This window comes from Trematomus bernacchii, unplaced genomic scaffold, assembly GCF_902827165.1.
Source record: "Trematomus bernacchii unplaced genomic scaffold, fTreBer1.1, whole genome shotgun sequence".
Taxonomy (NCBI): Eukaryota; Metazoa; Chordata; class Actinopteri; order Perciformes; family Nototheniidae; genus Trematomus; species Trematomus bernacchii.
This window is the reverse complement of record NW_022987705.1, coordinates 7,051,159-7,069,328: the sequence shown is the minus strand read 5'-3', so window position 1 is coordinate 7,069,328 and position 18,170 is coordinate 7,051,159. Positions and strand designations below refer to the sequence as shown.

The window sequence follows — 18,170 nt, the reverse complement described above, 5'->3', positions numbered from 1 at the left end:
TAATCAGCAGCACGGAGTCAGCAGAGTCCACACCGCAGAAGAGGAGAGGACGTCCACCCAAATCAGCTCAACCGCCTGCTAAGAAACCAGCGTACGATGCACACTAAATATATTTGTGATCTTCCAGGCTGTTGCAAAACTCTAGTGCACTTTAAAACACTGAGGGTTAAAGTAAACCTTTTGTAATACGCATACTATATTTTTAAAGAAAATACCCTGGTTCTATCCACTGAGACAGTCTATAGCTTTCTGCTCCAGTGTGTGATGTTTCTCAGTTTACTAATGTCTCCCTGTTGCTTGCTGAGGAATTCTGATTCAGTGTGTATTCCTTCTTTGGTATCCAGGCGTGGTGGGCGATCGAAGGCAGCTGCTGCTAAAGACGACCCAGAGGAAGAAGAAGAAGAGGAGGAGGAGGAGGAGGAGGAGGAGAAAGAGAAAGAGAAAGAGGAGCAGGAGGACGAGCCAACACCGAAGGTACTGAACGTGTTGCATAAACAATTTCTACGAATTCTGGGTTTTAGATCAATTTAAGAAGTGTGGAGAACTGTATATGCTTAGTTTCCTGTCGAGTTTTCACCCTGCTATTTTTCTATCTCTCCTGTAGGGTCGCAAGAAGGCAGCTGGGCGAAGAAGATGAGCTGAAGAAAAAAAAGATGGAGGACAAACAAATGGGGCGTCTACTCTAATGTCGTGGATGAGTGACGAAGGAAAGAAAATATGGACATTGAACTTTTTTAACTTTTCATACGCAGATGCTCCTACTGTTACACAAGTTCACACACTTGCATAAACCACATGCACACTACATGAGTACATCAGTTTCATCAGCTGTGGGTTGTTGCATTGTGTTGCATTGTGATGATGTTCGCCACATTAAGTAGAAATAATTTTAACAGGAAAACAAAAAAAGATCACTCTTGTAAATAGTCTCTTATGTCTGTTCATGTTCTGTTGTTGTGTTTGATGCTGACTGGGGGGATGCTGTGAGCCTTTTCCCCGACAATATTATTATTACAATTCTCCCATAAAGGAAATATTGCTTATCAATCATTCCCTCTGTGTCACACTTTTAAAAACTGAAGAGATTAACATGCATTATCTTATTGTCATGTTAATTGTATTATTTTACTTTAAAAGAAAACATGTTTTTGTTTACAGCACTGTATATTAATACCTTTTTTTACTATGTATTAAAACATTTAAAAACAATGTCAGAAAACCTGTCCAAATTTAGATTTGCCTCGGGAAAAGGTTGTAGTGTGTGATTCATTTTAAAGTTTGTACTTCCTGGTAGATGAGGTCATGAGCAGCTGTGGTTGTAGTTTGTGTCACTGCTGATTAACTTGGCTTCACATCCACCCAGTCACATCCTCCGTTGTATCAATATAATTCTCTATAAAACCTGAAATGCTCCATTTCTCTTTATTCCAACTTGAAGTCTTGGATGAGGCAGTTTGCGTTTTTCTGAAGGACAACCTAATCTGTGATGACTTCAGGTTTTAGAGACATTTGGAAAGAAGGACGTGTTTGGTAGTCTACAAAACCATCTTGAAGTTAATCTAAAATTCAGAGTTTTAAAGAAAAGTTCAACATTTCTGTCATTGAGTGTTTTTTTTTTTATGTCGTACATGCAATGCTTTAAAAATAATTCCAAGGTAAGTAAGGGTTAATGTATCATCCTTGGGAAGAAACACCGCATAAATGGTAAATTACCCTCCATGTTGGTTTGTTGGATGACGCAGTGGTTCGTCTTGGAGGTATTATCACGCTAATATGATCTACACTGTACCTTGGACACTTGACAATAAGTTATTTTGAATTACAATACAATTATTAGTCGGTAATTGACACAAATAACTAATTTTGATATTGCTTTTTGTTTTGCTATGCAAGATTTAAGCAGAAACATGTTTACAAGTTGAGTTCAGGTATAACTTTCAATCTGACGTCAGGGTTTCGCGCCAATATGACAAACATGTTTTAATCTAATTTACACGGTTCTGCCTGAGAAGCTATTCTGTCCTTTTTGTTTGGTACTGAGAACAAATAACACTTGCTCAAACTTTTTTTGACCCTAGCTTGTTGCTGTCTCTCTCCACATACTCTAGCTCAGGGGTGTCAAACTCAAATACACAGTGGGCCAAAATTAAAAAATCGGTAGGCCTACTAGTCGAGGGCCGGACTGGTTCAATGTTTATTACAAAACTTATTGAATTGAATTTATTGCACATATTAAACCTGGAACTAACAAAGCTTAAATTATTGCCTATAAAAACAACATTAAATAATCAGTTGCATTCATTTCTTATGGCTCTATCTGCAGCTTTTCCGGAGTCATTTCTTATGATTACATTTTTCCACAGGCCGACAACAGCTTCAAAAAACAATTTCCCTCAAAGAAAAAAACAAACATGCCCTGTTGTCACAAGAAAAAAAGTGCATAAGGAAACATCCATTGAAACTCAGTTTGCTGCTCTGCGATGCTAGTTTAAGCCAGATACTTGGCATCTCATTTTAGGTGCAAGTTCATCAATGTTTGGGGTCAGGCTCAACGGCACCCGCGGGAGCCACAACAAGCTGAGGAAATCCTCAGGATTGAGTGAAGGTGTGCGTGCAATATAACGGCGGGCCAGATCTAATAGTAATTAGAAATTATCCTGCGAGCCGAAATTAAATCCACCAAGGGCCTGATTTGGCCCCCGGGCATTGAGATTGACACATGTGCTCTAGCTAGTTTACTGGTTATACATTTAGAACTGGACGGTCTGGACCCAAACATTTCCGGATACTGAAAGGTAAACTACTCCTTCAATACATTAAAAATGCACAGTAATAGCCCAGGTGTAAATAATCAAATGAACCATGCAGTTGCTTCAGTATCAGGCTTCTTATTGTGCATGCTGGCTCACTGTCACGTTATCATGGCTTTTTGAGAAGTGAATTTATCAAACTACTACAACAATAAAATGCCTGTCAGAAGTAATGACAAAATATCTTCCCAACTAAACGTGCGGTATTTCATCAAACTGTTTCATCACCATTCACTATAGTAGTTTGATATTTTCAGGCTGTCAGCAGATTTTATATTGCATTTGTTGTATTGATGCATACCCTGTTTAAAATTAGTAGGCTATGTGGTAGCAGATCTGGGTCACAGTTTATAGATTATGCATAGTAAAATGACTGGAGAATTTATTTTGGAGCTTATTTTAGTGAAAACCTTTGAACAACAACAGTACATCAAATGCATATTTTCTCTAATTTCAGGCCAAAACAGAAGAAAGAAGATGGGGCCATGACGGCAAGATTTAAGATAGAAGGAACATATCACTGTGCAAGTATTGCTTTACATTATACAGGTAATGCAGATTATTTCTGATGTGTATGGGAATGAACAACCGGCTGAATAATTAAACTTTTCTGTTGTCTTAAAAATGGTTTTACCCAACTTTAAGTATCGGTTTCCAACCTGGGGGTCTCGACTCCCTTAGGATACCAAAGCTTCAATGGGGTTGGCAAGGCCTTCTTGGTTTTAAGGGCTGTAGGAAAACAGTCAAACACTCAAATAAATTGTCAGAAAAGCCTAATTGTTACAAACAAAAACACATTTTATAATAACTTATATAGAGACTAAGACCAACATTTATTTAACAAATAACAGTCAATCTGATCTCTGATGCAATATCCACAGGAAATAATCTTCTCAGAAGTTATCCAAATCACTAATATTACACAAACTATGATGTTGTAATGCATTAAATATAATTTGAATGATCCATATGCCACTTAGTCAGGGGTTCAGTTTTTAATGATTGAGAAGGCCCCCTTAAGGCAGAGGTCCCAAAGCCACTGGATGAGCTGTACATAAAGTAATTTTCCCAATCTAAATAGCATGTCAGACTGTATCCATTTTTTCCCACATCTTCAAGACCAGAATCATGCCCTATATTCAAATTGGCTCAGATTGTACCATACACGCTAACCTGTCAGAACCGGTTTGTTCTCTCATGCTGCTAAGAATCACTTGATGGTGTTTTTCCTGTGTTATATATACATGGAGGATTGCAGTGCTCTACATTGATTATGCATGTATAGGCTGCACTTTAGATTTGAACTTTCCAGTGCAATTTGGCTTGGTGGAAAAACAACCACACATCAGTTCTGCCCTTGGTGATGATCCATGACCGGCCGTGATCACGTGCTGTCGGTGAGTCTGCTTCCTGCATCCAATAAACCACCTGCCTTTCAGGGCAAACACAATTATTTACAACATTATTCATCTCTGTAACTTGCTAAACTGAGCATGATTTAAAATAGATGTGGCTGTGGTTTAATTTAATCTTTTTTGACATTTGTATTTTTAAGTGGATGACACACAGGGCGAAATGCCCAGGCTGCACAGGGTGCCAGTATCTTGCTCATTCAAAAATATAACATTTGTTGACAATTAATAACAATTTGATACATAATATCGTTATGTCTTCATGAATTATTAAGCAGGTGCTTTACTGATAAGTCTTTCTAAACCATATTCACAATGTCAAGGCAGCAACTTTATTCTTATTGTCAATCTGCTATGTATTTTGTATTTATCTGTCTTCCAATTTTAGGACTATTGGACAATCAATCAATTATTTTAACCCGAAAAAAACATCTCCTGTGATTATTGTTTACTTTCAACTGTATATTTTAAACATAAACACAATTTAAAATAATATGAGCTAAACTATCCTGAACAATTTCCATTCTGATATGTCATGCCTCCCTCTGAGAACTGACAATGTATTCATTTATTGAACCCCCCCCCCCACACACACACACACACACACACACACACACACACACACACACACACACACACACACACACACACACACACACATCCATACAACAGGCCAACACCTCTTCAGTTAAATATGCATGGTGCTATATGGACCACGATTGCCAGCAGTAAGAGTTTCCAAGCAACCGAGCTGATGCAGGAAGATAAAGAAGTAATGTGATCACGGCAGGACTGTTTGCATTTCTTCTCCTCGCCCCCCAACTCTCCCCTCTCTCCCCCATCATATTCTGCCTGCACACACTGACTGACCCCGTGAGAAATGCAGATGAGTTTTTGTTCTGCTCTTGACATGTGACATTTAAAAGGAGTTATGAGATGATCTGCCAGCTGAGGTTGAATGATAATTGTGCTGTCACTGAGATCATATTAGGCTTTTGCACCTGGGTCTCTCTCCCTGTCTGTTCTGGATGGAGTATTAATAAATAAAAAGTAAAAGTGCTAATTTTAAAGAAAAAGCACACATGAGGTCTTCCTTAAACAGACTCAAAAAACAACAGCTCTAAGTTTAAAAAAAAGAAAAATCATATTTGGATACATTGAGTTACATGTTAAACAAATGTGTCCCTGCTTTGTAAGCAATTGACCATTTGGGGCTCTTAACATCATGCTGTGCCTGGAGACCTTCGTGCGTCAGGTGCTCTGGCTAATAATTGATAGATGTGTAGAGGCAGCGTGTGGTGGGTTCACAGCTGGCTGGCTGCACTCCACAGCCCACTGCTTAGTCACCAAAGCCTCCAAGGCAGCATGGTTAAATAACGATAAGAGTTAAAAACTGGACATCAGAGGCCAGTATTGACAGGCACCATGAGCGGTCTGCTCGCCCTTTTGACATTTCTGGCCTTCACCTCTGTGGCTGCAAAGCCCAACGCTGGGTTAAAAACGTGGGGACGTTTCAGAAAGCTGCCTTATCCTGGAGATATGGCGTTCCTCTATGATACCTTCCCCGAGGACTTCATATGGGCCGTGGGCACCGCTGCGTACGAGGTGGAGGGCGCGTTTGAGAAGGACGGCAAGGGGCTTTCTATTTGGGACACTTTTACGCGCGGTGGGAACCGGATGGCCACCGGGGACGTTGGCAGCGACAGCTATCACAACATCCGCGCCGACATCAGAGCCATCAGCCAGCTCGGGGTCAGCCACTACAGGTTCTCCCTGTCCTGGTCCAGGATATTTCCCAACGGCACCCGCGGGAGCCACAACGAGATGGGCACCAACTACTACCGGAACCTCATCAAGAAACTGAAGGATATCCGCGTGCAGCCGGTGGTCACGCTCTACCACTGGGACCTGCCCGACCACCTGCAGCAGACCCTCGGCGGCTGGGGCAATCCGGAGATGGTTGGGATTTTTAAAGACTACGCAGATTTCTGTTTCCAGACTTTCGGGGATGATGTGAAGTACTGGATCACCATTGACAACCCGTTTGTGGTGGCGCGGCACGGGTATGGCACCGGAGTGGTCGCTCCCGGGATAAAAAACGACCCTGATCTCCCGTTCCGGGTCGGACATATTCTCCTTAAAGTGGGTTTTCCTTTTTTATTTTATTTTTTATGTTTGTAGCAAAGCAAAAAGTATAATAATCTTCTCTGAAATGTTGCAAAAAAAGCATGAAATGGAAATACTATATATGAAAATTAAGACATTTCCATTGAGGACAGTAGCCTTAGTGTACTTTCCACCACTGCTTTTATCTACTTTATTGTGTTTTTTTATGTTATTATGTTTTTTACATTTCCTAGTCTTAAAATCTCCATCAATCTTTTACTTTTTGATTCCAATTCCTCTTTTATTTTGAGGTGCAGTCAATGTTTCATCTGCCTTATTAGTTTTCAGTCACCTGTAAAGGACTTTAAACTGCACTGACCAGACCTGAGTAAAATAAATATTGAGTGATACATTGTCTTCATTTTGTCTTTCCCACCCCTCACCATCTCTTCCCATCATCATTTTATATCTCCCTCTTCTCCTCCTCTGTCTGCCCATCACTTCTCTCTTTCTCTTCCTGTTTCTCCTGAAGGCTCATGCCGCTGTGTGGCACCTCTACGACCGGCTCTACCGCCCGCGTCAGCAGGGCCAGCTCTCCATGGCTCTGGCCTCTCACTGGATCAAGCCCAGCCGCACTCGCCTGGAGAGCCTCAAAGAGTGTCAGTGCTCCCTGGATCACGTCCTGGGCTGGTTCGCCCGGCCCCTGTTCACAGACGGAGACTACCCCCCCTGCATGAAGGAGAGGCTGGGCTCCCGGCTGCCCTCCTTCACCCCCGAGGAGAGGGCGCAGGTGAACGGGACAGCAGACTTCTTCGCCCTCTCTCACGGAGCGGCCCTCAGCTTCCATCTCATCAACGACAGCCTGAAGTTTGGGCAGCTGGAGGAACTGGACCTGAGGATGCTGCTCTACTGGGTCAACGCGGAGTACAACAAGCCGCCCATCTTCGTGGTGCAGAGCGGTTGGTAGGTGTGGGTGTTGGGTTATTTACTCCATGATGTTCTTGTCTCTCCTGGTGTGCTGGAACATCTTGTTTTAACTACTTCTCAACACAGGTACGTTCTTGGCAATACTAAGACGGAAGACCCAAAACACATGTACTACCTCAAGAGGTTCATCGCAGAGGCACTAAAATGTGAGTTCTGATAGATGCATTGTTTAAATAACTGGCAACTATTTTGATGATCAATTAGCTGTTGCAAAAATTCAGTTTTCAGCCTCAGTAAGTATGATGATTCCAAGCTTTTCTCTTTTTTATATCATATTAAACTATTTTCAAAGATATTAACTTGGGCTTTGAGAAACTTCGATGACATTTTTTTACTATTTTCTGAAATGTTACAGAACAAGCGATCAATCCATAATGAAAATAACCGTTGCCCTAGTAATGCACAGTCTGATATCATCCATCTAACACAACAGTTGTTTCCCATTTCCTATGATCAACATTAACCCTTTTACATGAAACTTAAGTAAGGAAAAAACATGTCACTTGAATCTTTGCTCACCATCTGTCTGTGTTTGCCAAACAGCGATCATCATAGACGGAGTGAACGTGATTGGATACACAGCCTGGTCTCTGATAGACGGCTTCGAGTGGCACAGGGAATATGGGATACGACGGGGACTTTACTATGTTGACTTTAACACTCTTGACATGAAAAGGGAGCCAAAGACATCTGCCACCTTTTACAGGTACATGTTATCATGTGGGGATTTATTTTACAAAAGTATGAATCAGATACCTTTTGATTTTCACAAATAAAAATAATTTATACTAATATTTCTATTAAGGCTAATTTCTAGTTTTTTCATTCTGTTGAATATTCATTATTCTTAAAGAAACGTCATCCAGAGGAACGGTTTCCCAGAGCTCCCAGAGAACAGACCAGCACAGGGAATATTTCCGTGTGATTTTGCCTGGGGGGTGTCTGCCAACTCCATACAGGTACAGTATGTGTGTGTGTGATAGAGAGAACAAAGAACCACTGACCTGTGCAATGACTACACCACTCCAAATACAGTAATTTCCATCACTATGTGGGAAAGAGAGTGGTGTGTTTTCTCCTCATTGTTAGGTTACTATAGCATCTGCTTAAAAAAGTGAGAAGAAACATTGAAAAAAATAAAATTGGCTTCACAAAAATATTAGAAGAGGAATCGAGTGTGTGTGTGTGTGTAATGTATAAGTGTGTTTTGGAAAAAAAGGTGAGTTGCCAAAGGGCAGAGGTCTGATAATGAAACAAGAATACTTCCTCATAAATAGAGGAACTTGAGAAAACATTAACAATGTATTAACTCTCGGTTAAGAGAGTGAGTATAGACTTCACTAATATTTACTGAAGTGTGAAGTTATGTCAACTCTGCAAAAAGAAAATCCTGTAAATAATAATGGTGTTATTATTGCTATTTTAAACTCTGATTTAGTGTTGTGAGAAATGAAGTTGGCATGTGTGATTCCTCTCCTTTTTTAAGTTTCATCATGTTCAGCACATCATTTCTTTTTAACTTGCAATTTCCATGGTGAAAGTCCAGCTCAGAATCAGCCGTGACGATGAATCCTCTCTTAATCATAAACCACATATCCTCACACCATGCAGATGAGCTATAACAGGAGCAACAGTTATTATTGATTTGGACCCATCTCACTTTTCTTTGAATATGTGTGTTTAAGGTAAATGAGGGTAACAGGGTGAGCGAGTGCATGTTTACATTACATCTTCTGTTTTAACATACACTGTTTATATATATTTTCTCATGTCATGTCAGGTGGAGACCACGCCCAGCCAGTTCGCAGACTCCAGTGTTTACTTGTGGAACATCTCCAACAATGGAGAGCTGATTAGGCTGGAGGGCGTCACAGCCCCCCCTGTGCGCCGAACCACACACTGTGCAGATTACGCCACCATCGGACAACAGGTAGGCCCCCCTACCAGGGTTTATATTTTGTATAGCTTAATGCATTCAAAATGGAGGAGGAGAATGAGTTTGCACTGAAATGTTGACGACAAAAACTATGACGTTTGTTAGGGCCATTGTAGGTATAGTGTTGTTTTTTTTGTGAAGGAAGCAAATCTCTTTCCAAGCTTGGACTAATGTCATCACACATGCATGCCAATGAGGAGTTGTAACATGCCATACCCTCTCATCTGTTCGATGCGTCATAGTTCCTAGTGCAAAAAAGCCGAATCAGAAAGATGGTTTTCAAGCTTTATTTTTTGCTAATTCAAATTTTAAAGTATAATTTAATTAGGTCATCCACTATAGGCATAGAAAACAGCAAGCACCCGCATCTTGGTGTGATGAGGGTGATCCAATCTGGAAAAAAGATCATGTAAAATTGTACTTTAATCTCAGAAAATGTTCAGTCTGAGAGAATATAAGGTTTTTCCCTTAGTAAATGTACTTTAAACTCAACTTATTGGGTTGTATGTGTGTTGTTTCTTCAGGGTGAGTAAAAGAAGTTACATGTGTATCCTCCCCCCTCTCTGTACCACAGGTGGATGAAATCCGGCGGGTGGGGGTGAACCACTTCCACTTCGCCCTCAACTGGTCAGCCGTGGTGCCTTCAGGTGACGTGGCTCATCCCAACAGCTCCCTGCTGGGCTACTACCGCTGCTTCACCCGCCAGCTGCTGCAGGCCAACGTCACGCCCGTGGTCACTCTGTGGCACCACACCCGGCAGCGCAGCAGCCTGCCCGCCCCGCTGGACACCGCCAACAAGTGGCTCAACAGGTGGGGTAAAAGCCCTTTAAATCCAGTTTCCCATTTGAAATTACAAACATGATTATAGAGCATACTTCATGACTCTTAAAGCTTAAAAGTCTGTACCAAACATCAAACGAATAAATACCCAGGTATGGTGTTAAGCAATTTCCGATGATTTCTGGTCTGATGTTAAAGTCAATATGCGTCATTGACGTTCCCTGGAACAGTCTGTCCTCGTCCACACTCCTGTGTCCTGCTCTCACTTGCTGCCATGGTATCATATTTACTTTTCCTGTAATAAAGCGATATCACTAAACCCACTGATCATCACAATATTTGAACTGGATCCAATGTATTGGCATTTTCTTTTTCAAATTTAAAAACATCTCCTTAGATCTATCTCGGACATTAAAAGTCATGTAGTTCTGATGAATACTTGTATAAACGCAATCTTAGTTCATTTATCAAATTTCCTCTTCGGACTTCTTCTCTCAGGGAGACTCCAGAGGCGTTTGCAGACTATGCCAGACTCTGTTACAGAGAACTAGGGGCCCATGTGAAGATGTGGATCACCCTGAATGAGCCCAACGATGAGATTGTGGGCTACCAGGAGGGACATCAGATGCTGCGGGCGCACGCTCTGGCCTGGCACGCATACGACCGCGAGTTCAGACACTCCCAGGGAGGAAAGGTCAGTAGGGGCATTTATTTATTTGAATACATTTATACTACCTGTATGTTGTTGTGCTTTGATGTAAGTATTCAAACAGCCAGCAGGATGATATCTTTTCTAATGGAGTTTCTGTTAGAATTTGTGTGTGCGACTTTTTTGTCGATATGTTTACAAGTTTACCTCTTGGTGTTTTTACTATTTCTATAGCATAAATGACTCTTTCTAAAACAAGTTATGTGAAATACAACACCTCCTTGTGCACCACAGGACTCCACAAAGTATTTTAATCAGTAATATACTAAATGTGAAACGTTTCATAAATTACACATTGGCTGAATCACGTCAGTCTCTAGAAGAATGAAAATGACACAGACCTGCACGTCCATGTTTTGTGTCTCAGGTGTCTCTAGTTCTGCACATGGACTGGGTGGAGCCGGCGTTTTCCTTCAGCCGTGAAGACGTGGAGCCAGCTAAAAGGGTTTTAGATTTCCGCGTCGGCTGGTTTGCAGAGCCGATCTTTGGCAGTGGAGACTATCCTCTGGGAATGAGGAGCTGGCTGCGTCAGCTCAACTCTCTTGAGTATAAACACTTCATTCATACTCCATACAGTCGCTTTGTTGGCTATAAAATAAACATTTCAGTTTAGAGTCACAATGAAGACATTTCAACAGATCATCTAGCTTCTGTCATTTCATGTATATCTGGTTTTAACAGGAATCAAGGGTTGGAATATTGCTGTGATTATTCAAAGGTGTGATATGCTGGAATATCAGTATTATTGATCATGATGTTGTAGAAGCAATATAAAATAAATTACGATGACAAGTATAAACATATGATAGGTAATTTGGCAAAGTTAAACCACTATCTATTGTACAAGTTTTATCATCTCCTGTTTACATTTTGTTTTCCTACAGCCTGCCAGTGTTCAATGAGGAGGACAGACAGCTGGTCAAAGGGACATATGACTTCTTTGCCATCAGTCACTTCAGTACCGAGTTGGTGACGCATGCCAAGGAAGACTCGTAAGATAAAATATTTGTTTTTCCTTTTTTATGACGGTGGGAAAAGAGACATTTGCTTGTTAACCACTATGCCACTGGACACATGTTTTTCCCTGATGTAGAGACACATCCAGCATCTTAAAGACATACATACATGAACATGAAATGAGAATGCTTTTTACGACACATAGTTTCTGTATCATCTCCATGTCTGCAGCTACACCTACGGAGCCATGCTGGAGGTCCAGCACATGATCGACACCACATGGATCATGTCCCCGAGGCCTGTGGTGCCCTGGGGCCTGAGGAAAGCCCTCAACTGGGTGAGAATAGTTTCGCACAGACATCTGAAGTATACTTGTGATCTGTCCTTTTCTTTACTATACAAAAACCCGTAATAGCAGGTGTATTGACAGGGCAGACAGGGTTTGATTTGAGACAACCAAGAAAAATGAAGATGTTCCTGCTGCTACAACACCATCACTACCCATACTTCACTGTTTTCCCCTCCACTCAAACAATGTGTTTTGCTTATATTTAAAATTCTCTATGCACACCAATAATTGACGTCACAATGATGTATGAGATATCTCGTGTCCAGCAGTTAAACTTAAAAAAATGAACAGCAGTTGCGTATTAATTGAAAGCTGAACAATTAATCAGAGTTTAATCAAAAACTCAACATTTTGTGTCGAGATTATATTGAAATATTTATTAGAGCTATGGCCAAATTGCAGTCGGCACATTATTTGTAGAAGGCAACATATGTGTCAAATTACTATTCTGTTATCAGTTAAGTATTATGGTTCAATGTAAATTTCCCCTTTGTTTGACGAATAAAGGAATTCAGATTTTGATGCTCACACCATGATCATTGAATATTTTGTATTTGTTTTTATTTGTTCTTGCCTTCTGCCATGTAAGGTGAGGGAGCACTACTGTGATGTCCCTGTCTATGTGATGGCTAACGGGGTCCAGGAGGACCCGGCCCACTTCAAAGACAGTCTGAGAGTCTACTACCTGTACAACTACATCAATGAGGCCCTGAAAGGTGAGACCACAAACACACACATCTGCTGTGGAGCTTTCTTTGTATTAATGCATTGCTCTCAAGAGCAGCATGTTGTTATCACTGCATTAGTACACTGCGTGATCAATCCTTTGGCGGGGATTGAAGTTTTTCCCCTTGGCCTCTGTATGGCTTAATTATTAGACAAGTATTTGGGTCACTGCCCTCTGAAAAGTCAGCTGACTCAGAACACACACATCAAAATATCAACAGAGACACACTCTGCACTCTAATTGTGGAGTCAAGGTTACTCGCTTTTCAATTACCTGTCCTTGTAAAGTTTATCGGGGTAAACTCAGCGAAGACCTTGGTTGGCACTTCGAAACAGTGCACTGCAGTGTCATGCTATGATGTGCACAAAGTGTCATGTCATTGTTTGTTGCAGTGTGCTCTGTCACCACTAGGTGTCATCACCCAAATATAAACAGTTTGTAATGTATATATTTATTTAGACTGTAAGGTAACTTATAAGGAATGAATTCATTTTTAAAAGCTTTATGAAACCTCTGGTTTGATATTTGAAAGACTTCTTACAGTTGTGACCTAGAAAATCAAACAATTGACTTTGTGAATTCTTATTAGGAAAAAACCTCTATTAGCAATGTTTGTAATTCACGCTAAATGCTCAAAAAACATGATGATTGTGGTACAAATTGGGTAAAAAGTTAACATACAAGTAAAAATGTAGATGAGCTCATCATATTTCTAAAGTACTTGTAATCACTTGTAGTTTCTTTTCTCAGCTACAAAAAGTATTGCTTTTGAATGGATGTTTGGGAAAGGCTATATGTGCTATATATTTTTGGGTAATTCTTAATAGTAAAGCATCATAATAAATCACTTATAAGACACTCATATGTAGCTCTAAGCAGATATGAGATATTTATTGATGTAGCTGTTTAATAGCTGTTCAAGTTATTGAATGACAATACAACACAGTCATGACACTTTTTTTTTCAAAGGAGTTTGAAGGAAAAGTAACTGTACAGTTATAAACACGTGTACCTGGTTCTGCTATTTAATATACCATACATTTATATGTATATACAGCGTACACACTGGACGGAGTAAACCTGAAGGGCTACTTTGCGTACGCCCTGAGCGACGAAAGAGACCCGCGCTTCGGCATGTACGGTCACGTTCAGGAAGAGGTCATCATCAAGGCCTCTCTCTCCAACTACCGCAACATCATCCAGCACAACGGCTTCCCCATCCAGGGCGCACCGCCGCAGCAATGTCCCAGCATGCCTCAGCCCTGCCTCGGCTGCCACGTGCTGGTCAAGAGGCCCTGGCCCGTGGTGGGCTTCCTGATGCTGGTGGGTTCAGGGGTGCTGATCACCCTGGGCCTCATTATCTACTACACAGCCAAGAGGCACAAGGAGTGTTACTGATGAGAGTGGCGGTTTTATTTTTAGGAAAGAAAGAAATTGGCTTGTTCTGCAGTGTGGAGTTCAATCTCAATTTTACTTTTACTTAAGTCTCAATTATTGGATTTATTTTGACTTTCATGTTGAATGAAGTCTGAAAAGTGGTCCAATCACCTACACATGTTTAGTGTTGCAACTGCTATTACATGTTGTTAGGTTACCAAACCTGAGGAACCTTTTACAGCCAATATAGACTGCACATTATTAGCATCCAGGATGGTGTATGTCAGATTTTCAAAACTGTTTGTTTGTGATCTAATGTTGATTTGGTAAGTCAAAGGTCACCGATTAGGTTACCATTTTTTGAGACCTCTTGCACTCCAACCAATAGTTTACCCATAATATTCAAAGCAGAAGTTATCCAGAGGAGGAAACCTGTGAATAATGTTTAAAAGATGAAACTGGATGTTAATACCGGAAAAACATCTGATCGGACTATTTTACACGTTTAATGTAATGTTGTTTATGCAGTTTTTGTGCGTGAGTTTAACTGTTCTTAGTGCTCAATTTGAAATGAGTTTGCTTACATAAGGTTAGAATAGAATTAGCACCTTTACTACATTTTTCTTGTTGTATAAGACCAAAAATATATATACCTGAAGCACCCATAGTTACCGGTAGATTCGGGAAACTTTAGTTTTATTAATCCCCCCTCAATCCCTCCCCATGTTTCCCTTTCTACCTTTGAGCAACTTCAGACTGTATTATAGTGATAGTGTCGTGTCATAAAATGCACGTCTGGTGATTTACATAGAGCAACACCAGGCCTTTTGAATAAACAATGCAATGTATTATGTTGTTCTGATGCAGATTTGTATGAAAACATTTATTTCTCTTGATTCATATTATAATACAAATGTTTGCCTGCAAGTGCTTCTATCAAAACCGCTCTTTTCTGGAATATTTTACACCACTATAGTGAAAGTTGAAGTGCTGTTGAAATCCTTCCAGGAAAAGCGCCAGTATTTTAAGTCCATTCAGAATCAGAACATCATGGCATCCAGACCGTCTTCCATGAATTTCTTGTAGATGGCCATGAACTTGGCAACAAAGGCCTCGAGGTGGTAGATGGCTTTGTTGCCCAGCTGCAGTCTGTGTTCGTAGAACGCTGCCATTTGGGCCACCTCTGTCTTCAGCTGGCCGTCACAGTTACTCAACAACTCGGTAACCAGACCCTGGAAGAGGATTGGAAAAGGAAAATGTAATTATAACCTTAAACATCACGTCAAACCTTTTCTATGCGGTGTATTGAACGGTACCTTCATAATGATATCAGGGGGGATGCAGTGAGTCAGCAGCTCGTACAGCCTCGCTCGAACCTCCAACAACCTGGAACAGATGATGATTCAATATTTAAATATCAACACAAAACTGATTAACTTTACTTGGTAGCTTAAGAACCAACTAAACAGCCTCTTTCTCTTTGCATCCTACCTCTGAGGGCTTTGCTGGCTCACGATGGCATTAGCGGTTTCCCTGAGATACACCTGCCAATCCGTCTCTGGGACGTCCTGGTCCGCGGAGAAGGGGTACCTGGGAAAGATCGGCATGTATTAAATAAGCTGAATCTACAGATATTGCTAGGGAGTAATAATAGTTACTTTACTACTTACTGCTGCACTCTACAGGCCTCACACATCAAAAGCGCTTTGCGGAGGTTGCGTCCAGACTTATCAGAGATATTCTTCGCTAGCTCAGGTGGGAGGAGCAGACCCTCTTTTTTACAGATTGATGTCAATACATTACAGACCTGCCAAACAGAAAGGAGAAAATTGAATGAATTTCCACATGATTCTGCAGCTACTTTTAGGTTTTCTAATATGCTACTTTTCGATGATTACTTCTTACAATCTGAAACACATTATCTCCATCTTACCTCTTCTGTGCTCGGCAGAGGGACTCTGATAGCGAGACAACGGCTCCGAATCGGCTCAATGACTTTGGAGGTGGAGGTAGAGCAGAGGATGAGCCGGCAGGTAGACATGTACTTTTCCATTGTCCGGCGCAAAGCATGCTGGGCATCCTTCGTGAGTCTGTCCACCTCTGTTAGCAACACAACTGAGAACAAAGGTGTGCAGATTACAGTGACAGTCGGATAATGTTCACAGATCCACATGTTTAGGATTGATTTAAGAAAACAAATATTGTTCTTAAACATGGACCTGCATTCACAGATTAGAGCGGAACAAAAGTTTGTGTCTTTCCTACCTTTGAACTCTCTCTGGGTGCTCGACTGGATCTGCTGAGACTGAGCCATGGTTTTTATCAGCTCTTGAATCACCACACGGTCCTGGTTTCCAGCATCACTGTTAACACAGAAAGAAATACTTGAAAAAACTGAAATTATTAAATGTATTTTGTCTGCTCCAAACCAACAGTGCAAAAGGAGCATTTTTTGTATTCCCCAAGATCAATTATCTTCATTTTGAAAATATGAATACCTAAAAATACCTGCTAAATCAAATTAAGTTGGGCAATTGAATCAAACTAAATAGGCTGTACTTTTCTGCTATATCGTCCTCAGCCACAAAATATTTATTGATAGAACCTTTATCTGCAGACTAACCACCAACTACAGCTTTCCAATTAAAGTGAACAAAATTGCAACAATTTTCTCTGAAATGAAGTGGAATAGTCACGTGTAGATGCATCTAAACTGTTATGAAGTACAGTATTGGAGTAAATATTCATAGATACTTATTTATAATTTAGTTACCTGGGGTTGACTTCCAAGTGGTAGTTGCTGGCTATTGTGTTAATCTCAATTTTCTTCTTTGAGGGGGCCTGGAGAAGAGACACAGAACGCAGGGATGCAGGTAAGCACTCAGAAGACTTGATTTAATCCCATGAGGGTGAGATGTCTGGAGGAACTGTTTGTTAGTGTTGTATTTGTAGGGCAGTAAGGCAGTGATTCTCCTCTCACCACGATGGTCTGGTGCTCGATGCGCAGCTTCTCCACCCCGGCTCCATACAGCTCCCTCAGCAGGCACATGATGCGGGTCTTCTTCCCCGCGCCTGAGGGCCCGTACACCAGCAAGTGAGGGAAGTCGCCACATTGAACCTAAAAACAACACATTTCAAAAATACGTTTTGCTTTATAAGAATACCTTTGCTTTCACTGGGCTATCCAATGTCTCATTTCCATTCGTTACGTGTATGAATGCTGGTCAGTGTTGCTTAGTAACGATAGCTGACTTGTAATACGTTTGGGTCGTTCAGTTGTTAAGACACTTATTTCATAATTAGCTTTTTCTAACAACATAACATAACATAAAAGCAAATATTTAAGAAAAGGAAGGGCATTGTTAGACCAATCTAGCCATAATGGTACTCAAATGACTAAACATTTGAAATCACACTAAAAGTTGTTTAATATGGTGGACATTGCTAGCACAGACAAGTTTACCTCAAGTTGCACTCACAAAATATGTTAATGACCAGGTTCATAGTGCCCATATATCTTGGTATAGCAAATTAAACGACATAATACTAGCCTTCATGCTGCTATTGCTTATAAAGCTAATGCTAACATAGCCTAAAAACACATTAAACCCAGCATACCATTTGTTTATCTTACCAGGTTTTTCAGCTGCGTTGCTTGGGCTTTATGATAGTCGAGTTTCCCGAGGGAAGTTGGTCGATATTTGTCCACCCACAAACTCATTGCGTTATGAATTTAGTAACTGTTATTGTCCGTGTTGACAGCAGCAGAAAGCCTGGCTCTCCCGCGAAATATTGTTCATACGCAACCCGCGCTGCTGCTACTTCCGGTGTGCTACGGAGAGTGGAAGGAGTCAAAATAGCTACAGGCGAGGGTTAGATTCATCTAATTCCACGTGAAACCGACAAAACTGTAAGTATGCTGCTAAACTGCACACCAGATTTGGCAGTACTTCATCTGACAACGACAGGGTATCAATAACTGCATTCTGACAGAATTATGAAGGCTGTCATACAGTATTA

At 40.9% G+C, this 18,170-nt stretch overlaps 3 protein-coding genes across 4 annotated transcripts in view; 2 read left to right on the top strand and 1 right to left on the bottom strand.

The window, feature by feature from the left end:
• Positions 1-1,594, top strand: part of pds5b (PDS5 cohesin associated factor B) — a 36,623-nt gene extending 35,029 nt beyond the window's left edge. Inside the window, exons 33-35 of one of the 2 annotated variants that reach the window (XM_034140117.1) lie at positions 11-91; positions 345-474; positions 605-1,594. In XM_034140117.1, the coding sequence (XP_033996008.1) occupies positions 11-91; positions 345-474; positions 605-637 (244 nt within the window). In that variant the 3' untranslated portion in view covers positions 638-1,594. Of the gene's footprint in view, positions 1-7; positions 92-344; positions 475-604 lie in introns of both variants that reach the window. The other variant, XM_034140116.1, reaches the window with a different exon arrangement.
• Positions 1,595-5,591: 3,997 nt separating this feature from the next.
• Positions 5,592-14,998, top strand: kl (klotho). The gene is made up of 13 exons (XM_034140502.1): positions 5,592-6,364; positions 6,861-7,291; positions 7,382-7,461; positions 7,859-8,021; positions 8,169-8,274; positions 9,096-9,245; positions 9,826-10,061; positions 10,530-10,725; positions 11,108-11,286; positions 11,625-11,732; positions 11,929-12,034; positions 12,636-12,762; positions 13,831-14,998. Exons 1-13 carry the CDS (start codon positions 5,648-5,650, stop codon positions 14,169-14,171), a joined length of 2,940 nt encoding a protein of 979 aa, XP_033996393.1. The 5' UTR covers positions 5,592-5,647; the 3' UTR covers positions 14,172-14,998.
• On the bottom strand, positions 14,514-17,973 carry rfc3 (replication factor C (activator 1) 3). Its single transcript, XM_034140504.1, has 9 exons — positions 17,785-17,973; positions 17,131-17,268; positions 16,924-16,991; positions 16,416-16,513; positions 16,084-16,265; positions 15,821-15,957; positions 15,642-15,740; positions 15,467-15,536; positions 14,514-15,382 (listed from the first exon to the last, which is right to left on the bottom strand). The coding sequence occupies exons 1-9, from the start codon at positions 17,869-17,871 to the stop codon at positions 15,191-15,193; spliced, it is 1,071 nt and encodes a 356-aa protein (XP_033996395.1). The 5' UTR covers positions 17,872-17,973; the 3' UTR covers positions 14,514-15,190.
• Positions 17,974-18,170: the final 197 nt, after the last annotated feature.

Excerpts from the sequence above, each read along its gene's own strand:
- kl (XM_034140502.1), top strand. The coding sequence starts at position 5,648 with ATGAGCGGTCTGCTCGCCCTTTTGACATTTCTGGCCTTCACCTCTGTG. Across the intron at positions 7,292-7,381 it reads TTCGTGGTGCAGAGCGGTTG|GTACGTTCTTGGCAATACTA; the intron begins GTAGGTGTGGGT and ends TTCTCAACACAG. Across the intron at positions 9,246-9,825 it reads ACGCCACCATCGGACAACAG|GTGGATGAAATCCGGCGGGT; the intron begins GTAGGCCCCCCT and ends TCTGTACCACAG.
- rfc3 (XM_034140504.1), bottom strand. The coding sequence starts at position 17,871 with ATGAGTTTGTGGGTGGACAAATATCGACCAACTTCCCTCGGGAAACTC. Across the intron at positions 16,266-16,415 it reads CACCCAGAGAGAGTTCAAAG|TTGTGTTGCTAACAGAGGTG; the intron begins GTAGGAAAGACA and ends CTTTGTTCTCAG. Across the intron at positions 15,741-15,820 it reads GAGGCCTGTAGAGTGCAGCA|GTACCCCTTCTCCGCGGACC; the intron begins GTAAGTAGTAAA and ends GATCTTTCCCAG.